General features: G+C 34.3%; 1 protein-coding gene and 1 long non-coding RNA gene across 2 annotated transcripts; one reads left to right on the plus strand and one right to left on the minus strand.

Moving 5' to 3' along the window:
• Window positions 1-20: 20 nt before the first annotated feature.
• On the minus strand, window positions 21-755 carry LOC131177845 (F-box/kelch-repeat protein At3g23880-like; the record flags this gene model as incomplete). Its single annotated transcript, XM_058142950.1, has 1 exon — window positions 21-755. A coding segment is annotated over exon 1 (735 nt), but the record flags the coding sequence as incomplete, so codon positions are not given.
• Window positions 756-2,909: 2,154 nt separating this feature from the next.
• Window positions 2,910-3,453, plus strand: LOC110668718 (uncharacterized). The gene is made up of 2 exons (XR_009147109.1): window positions 2,910-2,987; window positions 3,136-3,453. It is a non-coding gene; the product is annotated as an uncharacterized LOC110668718 (long non-coding RNA).
• Window positions 3,454-9,875: the final 6,422 nt, after the last annotated feature.

Genomic DNA, 9,875 nt, shown 5'->3' on the forward strand with positions numbered 1-9,875 from the left:
ACCTCCATTTCCCCAAACACCTCTTCTCCCAAAGAAAACGACACAATCGCATACCATACACCAGTCTTATCAGGTGGCTTAGTGGCAACCCAATGAAAAGTTCCATTCAGAAAAGCAGACTTTGAGAGATCAGTGATGACATATTTCAGATCATTATCAACCTTTTTCCAACCCCTACTTCTCAAACTGTAAATCTCAACAAAAGGCGGAATCTCATCGAAGTCAAAATTACTACCTGGCAAATACACTATTCTCACAAGCTTATAATCATCGGCAGAGGAATCAAAGCCAAACCCAAGTGAGTCTTTGTGGAGTCCATGTGAGTTAAGCGTAACATTAGGCCAAGGAATCTTAACAATCTTTCTAACACTAGGGTTCCATAAAACAACTCTATTATAACGACCATAAGATAGACAAAAGACCCCATTACAAGAACCCACTATCTTATATAAAACCTTTAAGCCTTTAAGTGGGCAATCAAGTTCTTCAACATGGTTTGCAGGGAAAGACTCATCTGGGTATAGCAAATAACGTGCATATGGTTTAAATGGAAAATCAAGTTCTTCGGTGACGTAACCAAAGAAAAGTAGGCCACTGTTTCTTGCAGGTGTTTTCTTGAGATGGTGGGCTATGAAAGAAGGGTTGGTGATTAAAGAGTACCAAGTCTTGGAAACGCATCTGCATATGAGGATTGATTTCACAGGCAATCTTGACAAAATTTCTGCGAGCAATTCTTGAGGAAGATGATCAGACATTTTTCTTTTTGTACTTCTTGCTGCGTTTGCTCTGTTTTATTGAGCGATGGATCTACTGGCTCTGAAAAAATACTAGGCTTGCTGAGAAGTGGCTTGCCCCCATTCAATTTATGGAATTGGCGGGAACGGTTATTGAGCTAGAGTGTTGAGCTGGCAATTGAATTGAATTAATTTTTCTACCAAAATATTGAATTGAATATTAATTCCAAAATAAAAATATTATTTAATATAGTTATTAAAATATAAAAATTTTCTTTTAAGGAATTGAAGAAATAGAAATTCAAACAAAATTGAGAAGAATTTCAGAATCTGATCCGAGTCTCTAATTTTCAATCTAATTTTATTCCAGAATGTTTTAGAAGATTCCAAGTTACTACACATGTCCCAAGTTATTAAACAAATTTTAAAGGCTTATTTAAATAAAACCCTCATTTTATTATTTTATATATTTGTTTTTTTAATTTAATATTTTAAGAAATTTTTAAATGAATGAGATTTTTTTTAAGATAGAATAAATTTATATGTAAATTATTATTTAGTCTTGTATTTTAATGAAATTAATTATTTAATTTCTGTATTTTAAAAAATATACTATTTAGTTCTTATATTTTACTTTCGTTAAATTATTTAATCTCCCTGTCAATTTTTTTATAAATCAATATTGATTAAACTATTATTTAATCCATTTATTTTAGTAAATTAATTAGTTATGCCTTATATTTTAGAAAAATATATTAATTAGTTAGTCCTAGAGTTATTTTTTATACTTAAACTATCCTAATCTTTTTTTTCTTATATCTCTCTTATTTTCTCTTATTTCTTTCTCTCTCTCTCCATTATTATTTTTTTTTGAACAGTGCAAAGTATGTGAAATTTTTTTGTATGCATGCACCGCAATCTTTTTGCTGTTGAGATTGATTGACCCACTTTTTTTATACGTGAGCAGATAATGACATTTTAGATAGAAGTATGCTTTTTCTTAATCATTTTCCCATGGGATGAACTTTTTTTCTTTTTTAATTTTTTATGGGGTCAATTAACTTGAGGGCTTTCTTCTATTGTTTCTCTAATTATCTACTTGATATAATATTGAAAAAAAAAAAAAATCATCCAAGGTGTCTATAACTACGATTGGTTATGTGGAAATTATATTTATTGGACAATTGAATGGTGTTTATCTAAATAACCAAGGGTAAGACTTTTGGAGTTTGTGTTGATAATTGTCCTTCTCAAACTAATATATTCCACAAGTCATCATGCACCTTGAAAGACATTTTATGATTTTCACACTCACTTTATTGATCAGCATGAATAAACAACTGGAAATGATAATAATGAATAATGCACGAAATTAGGTCAAAATTAATTGTGAAATGTGTTACTGTTGGAGACTCAGGCATCCCTCCACCAGCCACGTTCTTTTTTGTAACCATACTTATGATTTAACCGAAAAAGTTTCAAACAGTCCAAAATGAAAGGTATTAGTGCAATCCATTTTCGTACCAAAGGAAATAAGTGCAGCATTAGGTTGGTTCTTTTTTGATATGTAGCCAAATTTCCCATCTTGCTTCAGGTGCTTCCGTTGATAACATTTCATTACTTTGTCAGTGCCAGGATTTCAATTTCCTACTTCCTGTTTTAACTACCATAAACTTGTGTAAATCCTTCAATTATAATAGGAACTACAAGCACAATCATGACTAGTTACAAACAAAAGTCAATTTGTGATTAGGTGAATGACTTTAACACTGCAGGAGCATCTCAAAATCAGAGAAGTGTTCAGCAGTGTTTTGAGAATCATATTTGCTTTGACAGATGTATCCCAAAATGGATGGGATATTTTCTTTTAAAGTATGCAAATTCAGTCATCAGAAGAATCTTATGATCTCAAAATGCTCAAGCAGAGCACTATAATTGATTAAACATTTTGTTTGAACAACCAATTAATGCTTATTTTCTATGTAGTTGACCTTCTTACTATTTCTGCTTTTGTTTTTTTATATCTGTGCTGCAACTGCCTCTTTGTATGATATGGTAACATGATTGCAAAATTATGAAAATATTGATGGCCTTTCTTACTGGGATGGCAAACGAGAATCTCTTGCATCATTTGTTTTGTATATGGTTGGCCCTTTCTGATGTGTGCCTGATGTTTCATTTTCCTAGAGCTGGCAACATTACTTGCACTGAAGGGACCAACTGCTTTCTCAGCCATATTTACTTTTACAGACAGTAACACATCTCTATCTTTTACATATTTTCACCTCAAATCTTATTTTAACTTGATCTGCTGCAAATAAAATACAAGTGACGTAGTCCTTGTTAATCAACTTAACATATTTTATTCAATCTGGCTAATGATCTTTTGCTATGTCATCAGCACATGGAGAATGCATACCCTGGTTCAAATGTCCTGATTGTAACGTTGACCAATGGGGAATCGAAACAAATCGAGTCTCAATCGAAAATGGCCAAGGCATGCAATGGAGGCAATGGATATGTCCTCACGGCGATGCTGCTAAGCCCTAAAGATCTGTCATGCCAGATCTGAATTTTGGAGGGAATTGATTTAGGTATATGTAATGATGGTTCATTGGAGGAAGAAATGAGAGAGAAAGTGCAGAGGTATACTTTGCATTCTAATTGTCATGTTTACTTTTTTTATAATAACAATTAAAAAAAAAAAACTTTCATCCAATCTTATCTGGTTTATCCAATTAGTCCTATTGATTGTTTTACCCTAATTGACAATGATTTGGTCAATCTGAATTTGAGCCATTTTAGTTTTCAGTTGTACCGGCTCAATTCCGGTTCCTCCTTTGACATCTGTAATGAACAACCACTAAATCATGCTTTTAGATAAATGAACCCATCATATAGTTAACCAAAATATTTTTTATTCAATGCATTAGAAATAGCAAGAGCATCTGCGTTGGCCTTCAATGGATAAAGGTCTATGCTTGCTTTCCATATGTTTGAGAATGGGACTTACATTTGGACCTGATATGATAAGGGTGGATATGATTTGTTGTCCCAAAATAGTCCAAGAGAGGGGTGAATTGGACTTTAATAATTTTTCGGCCCTTGCTTGTAGCCTAATGAAAAATTGTGGCTTTGTTCAATTAGGTGCTTCTCTATATATGATGAAAGTAATATGTGTTTCAACAATGTGTTCCTAAGTTGCAATTCAAGCCTCAATCAATATATATAGCAATATCTAACAAAACATGCAGCATACAATATACAACTAATTTCTCAACTCACTCAATATGTCCGCAAGTTTATCAATTCAATCTATTCAACCAACATTCAATATCATGTATAAAAAGACAAATTTAAATTGCACAAAAGTAAGGAGGTCAAGGTTAGAGAGATCAAACACAATGATTTTTATAATGGTTTGGCTTAACTAGCCTACATCCACTCTCTCAAAGAACCCTCTTTGAGTCTTTTCTCCACTATTTGCTCTTTTGAAGGCAAGAGACCAAAAGCCCTTTACAACTTTTCAACACCAAGCTTTTATCAAGGTAGCTTGAAACCTTCACAAGTACTATCTCAAGCACTTACTCTCTCTCAAGCTTCAATAGGTGCTTGTACAACTTCTCTTAAATACAATTCAATGTTGTAACACTCACTCTTACTCAATACAAATCAAACTATAAAGAAGAGATGAGTTGATTTGCCAATGGTAGCTCAAAGACTTTAAAGCTCTTGAATGAAAGCAATAAATGAAAAATCAATGTTGGAGTTCAAATGTAAGCTTTCATCAAACTAAAATGGAGTAAGGAAGGTGTATTTATAGTCCTAAATCATTTTAGACCGTTTGAAACCCTTTTGGAAAGTTATACACACTGCCCAAGACAAAATGGCCTTTATTTTGTCCTTTTGTGCGAAGTTGAGTAGCTCTGATCAATTAGCAAACTAATGAAGTTTTGGTAGCAGTCAGTAAACTGGTTAGTAAACTAACTTTTTTAGCAAACACATTAGCAAACTAAAAATTTTAGCAAACCAGTTAGCAAACTAAGTCAATAGCTGCATGTCTCAACTTGCAATGTAAAATGATTTAGACCTTTAAAAAAATGTTTCAGAAGTGTCCAAAGTCATGATGAGAAAAAGTAATCAGAAAATAAAATTTCATTTTTGAGCTCCATTCGACTAAATTCTCATCTATTCTTTTCACAAAAGACCTAAGACTCAATCTCTAACACTATGCCTTTCATACCTTTTCTTTGAGTCTTGGCTTCCATAGTCTTGTTCTTTTCTCATTTTGGATTTGTCTTGAAATGCCTTTGAGTATCCTTTCTCCTTAGATGCAACTTCAAAGATACTTTGGGAATAAGACAAAGAATCTACACATCACTTTAAAGTTGGGTTAGATAGATTCTGTTTGAGTTTTGTTATCATCAAAATCAATGCTCATTTTGAGCTACACAGGGTCAACAATCTCTCACTTTTTGATGATGACAAAACTCAATTGAATCAACAATAAAAAATGAAAGTGTGTGAAAGTTTATGTGAGTATGTAAATCCAAGTATAGTATGCCGAAAATGCTCCCCCTAAATATATGCACATAATTTCCAAGAAATATATTTTCTGTACATAAGCTCCCCCTGAGTTTATGCTATAAAGCATATTCACAATATTCTAAAAAAAAAATTTCCACAAGTATAAACATAAGTATGAACACATTAATATCAACACATTCATATCCATCAACACAAGTATCAACACATTCATATCAACACATTCATATCCATCCTATAAACACATATTCACACACATATTCACATATCCATATCCATCATATCCATCCTATTCTCCCCCTTTTTGTCATCAATAAAAAAGGAAACAGGAGAAAATAACCCAAAAAGAATCATTGTAGCCCAAATTTAAACGCAGTAAGGTAAACAGTAGCAAACTAAAAACCAATAGTAGCAAACATACTAGTAAACTAATCATGCAGATAGTAAACTAAAAATCCAGATGAGATGCTATTTAAGTCTTTTACTTCTGCGAGTGGATTTGGAAGGCACCATCTTCTTCCTGGTGAGTTTAACAACAGGGGGCTGAGATTCTTGGTCAGCCAACTGATCATCCTTCTGTGACTCATCTTCATCAGATGGTGGTTGAAGAGCAGCAGCTAGTGTCTGATATGGATTTGACATAGTCGACTTATACCGTTTCCTACCTTTCTTGGCTGCAGGGGCAGCAGCTGCAGATAGTTGAGTTGGAGCACTCTCTTGGTGATCCTTTAGAGAGGCTTCCTTCTGCTGCATGGGGACAGCTGCAGTTTCAACAGGTGGTGCACTTGGAGGTTCAACAGGCAGCTCACCTTCAGGTTCTACAACCTTTTCACCATCATGCTCAGTAGGTACACCAGTTGCAAGATCAATTTCAGGTTCAATGACCTGGTCACTAGCATGCTCAACAGGGGCTTCTACTGCAAGTTCAAGCTCAGGTTCAGCTACTTGGTCACTTTCATGTGCCACAGCAGCTGGAGACTCATTAACCTTATTACTTTCACCCTTATCAGCAGAGACTTGAGTAGCAGCCTCAACCTTAGTTGGGAAACCAGTTTCCTTGGCTTGCTGAAGATCCACAATTAGCCTCTTTAATTCCTCATTTTGAGTAAGCAGGTGACTCACTTTGTAGTCAACCACATCCATAAATTTTCGCAAAAGTTCAATGGACTGATGGGTTGAACTAAATTGATCATTAACAGCAGCTTTTAGCCCTTGAATCTCACTCAAAAATTCACTAGTAGAATCAGAACCAACCTTAGCAGAGGAAGAACCACCCTTTTCAAACCTTTTCTTTCTCCTATCAGTGTCAGAGTGAATTTCTCTAAGCACAATCAAATTAGTCCTAGAGCTTTCCTTAGAGACATTCACATTCAGCTCTTTAAACATAGCAGTCAAAAGATGTGCATAAAGCAGTTTTCCAATCCCATAAGCTTTGCACATGTTCTTGAAAATTAAATAAGCCAAATTCATTCTTACTTTGTTAGCAATGTGCCACATAATACACATGTCCAGGTGACTCAAATAACCATAGCTACCAGATTTAGGACAGAAAATGTAGTTCACCATACTGTGGATGATTTTGATGTGTTGAAAGGCTTTTGTGCTAGTGGACTTTTCATTTGTGGCAGTGTTAACAGGGAACACTTCATTTTCAAACTCAACCAAATTAAAGCCTGCCACCCTAGCAACATCCTTATGTGTGGAAATTTTATTTCCATCATTAGGCAAGTTCAAAGCCGTAGCTATCATTTCAACAGAGACATCATATACACTGTTATTCAAAACAACCTCAAATTTGTCCTCATCATCAACTGTTTTTAAAGTCCTATAAAAATCTTGAACAAGCCTAAGGTAATACGCATTTGTACATTCACAAACATCCATCCATCCTTGAAACTCAAAAAGTTCTTTGAATTGAAAATTTACCTGATTAAAGTACTCCCATTTGATAAATTTAAAATCTAGCAGCGCTTTATCCACTGAGCTAGAAGATTTGACGGGGCGCATTTTGAGTTGGGTATCAATCCCTCGCATTTTTTGCTTCTTTTTCTTTTCTGGCGTCGATACAGTGGGTTCGACAGCCTTGGATGGGTCGGAAGACCCACTAGTTGATTTCGATTCAGGTAAGTTTTTCTTCCCTTTCAATTTCTTTCGTAATGCAGCGACAGGGATATCGTCGGAGGCTGATGAGGATGACGAAGCAGCAGCAGCAACAGGGGACTTGCGTTTGACGCGAGCCATAAAAAAAATGAAATCTGATAATGGTTTTTCGGTGAGTGAAGAGTGGAAGAGGAAAGGAGAGACGAGAGGTCTGATGGGTTTAGTATATTTTTCCAGAAAGAGAGAATGGGTTTGTTTTGGAGGTGTCGTGAACCGAAACAGAGGAGAGAGAGAGAGGGTGACGGTTTCGTGTGGCAAAGGATTTAAGTTCTCTTGAGTCTCGCACTTTTCTATTCCAGTGTACTTTCTCTGAACCTGTTTTCTTTCACCTTTTTTTTTTTATTTCAAACAAGTCTATCTATCTTTATATGCACAAATATATATTTCTACATGTCTGACACAGCACTGAGAATGTGATATCAAATGTGAAAAGATAAATGCATTGCTGGACACGCAGAGAATTTCAATCACAATCACCTTTTGGTTTGAAATTTGAACAGTACACGATATAGCAAACTAATTTTAGTCACGCAACATTAGCATACAACTTAATAAACTAATTTCCTGAGTACACAAACAAGTTAGCTAATATTCTTTAGAGATTTTTCAGCAAACTTATATCACAGCAGATCACTCACACATTGAATAAAATGCAAATACATGAAATTATTATGACTTAAATTTCAAGCAAGTGATTCACACATACCAATTTCCCTTCTAATTCTACAAAAGGTTTCTTCATTAAGTGGTTTTGTAAAAATATCAGCAAGTTGATTTTCAGAGGCAACAAACTCTATCTTGATATTTTCATTTTGAACATGATCTCTAATAAAATGATGTCTGATCTCAATATGTTTTGTTCTTGAATGTTGGACTGGATTTTTAATCAAATTTATGGCACTTGTGTTGTCACACCTAATTAGAACAAGATTATATTTTAAACCAAAATCTTCCAATTGTTGTTTCATCCATAAGATTTGAGCAACACAACTACCAGCAGCTATATATTCTGCCTCAGCTGTAGATAGAGCTATTGAAGTTTTTTTCTTACTGTGCCAAGAAACTAGTGCAAGACCAAGAAATTGACAAGTACCTGAAGTACTTTTTCTATCCAGTCTACTTCCAGCAAAATCAGAATCACTATAACTAACAAGATTAAATGATTCACATTTTGGATACCATAAACCAATTGAGTGTGTGCCAATGAGGTATCTAAAGATCCTTTTAACTGCACTTAGATGGGATTCTTTTGGACATGATTGAAATCTTGCACACAAGCAAACACTAAAGTGTATGTCTGGTCTAGATGCAGTAAGGTACAAAAGAGAGCCAATCATACCTCTATAAAGCTTGGTATCTACTTCTTTACCTTTTTCATCACTGTCCATTTTAATTGTTGAACTCATAGGAGTGCCCATGCTCTTCAAATCTTCCATCTTAAATTTCTTTAGCATATCCTTGATGTACTTTGATTGATTTATGAAGATGCCATCTTTCATTTGCTTAATTTGAAGTCCAAGGAAGAATGTGTGCTCACCCATTATGCTCATTTCAAATTCATTCTGCATAATCGTAGAAAATTTCTTGCAAAGAGATTCGTTAGTAGCACCAAAAATTATATCATCAATATAAATTTGCACAATGAGCATATCATTATGATGCTTCTTAACAAAAAGTATTGTATCCACTTTGCCTCTTTGAAAATCATTTTGTAAAAGGAATTTACTAAGCCTTTCATACCATGCTCTAGGAGCATGTTTTAAACCATATAAAGCTTTAGTTAGTTTATAAACATGATTTGGATGCTCATGATTTTCAAAGCTTGGAGGTTGTGCAACATACACTTCCTCATCAATATAACCATTTAAAAATGCACTCTTGACATCCATTTGATAAAGCATAAAATCCTTGTAACATGCAAAGGCACACAACATTCTAATAGCTTCAATTCTAGCAAACGGAGCAAAGGTTTCATCAAAATCAATTCCTTCCTCTTGGTTGTAGCCTTGAGCCACTAGTCTAGCTTTGTTTCTAACAACATTGCCTTTTTCATCCATTTTGTTTCTAAAAACCCATTTAGTATCAATAATTGAATGATTCTTTGGTTTAGGCACCAAATTCCAAACTTTATTTCTCTCAAATTGATTTAGTTCTTCTTGCATGGCAAGAATCCAACTTTCATCATTTTGAGCATCTTCAAAACATTTAGGTTCAATTTGTGAAACAAAAGCAACATTACCAAAATATCTTCTCAATTGTGCTCTAGTCATCATCCTCTGAGATGGATCATCAATAATGTCTTCTTGAAGATGGTTTCTATGGAATCTCCATTCTTTAGGTAAATCATCATGTTGGGGCTCATTTACTTGTAATTCTTCCAAATTTGGCATTTCTTCATTGATTTGATCTTCATTGGCATCATGGACATCTATTGTA

The sequence above is a fragment of the Hevea brasiliensis genome, unplaced genomic scaffold (genome assembly GCF_030052815.1).
Source record: "Hevea brasiliensis isolate MT/VB/25A 57/8 unplaced genomic scaffold, ASM3005281v1 Scaf95, whole genome shotgun sequence".
NCBI lineage: Eukaryota > Viridiplantae > Streptophyta > Magnoliopsida > Malpighiales > Euphorbiaceae > Hevea > Hevea brasiliensis.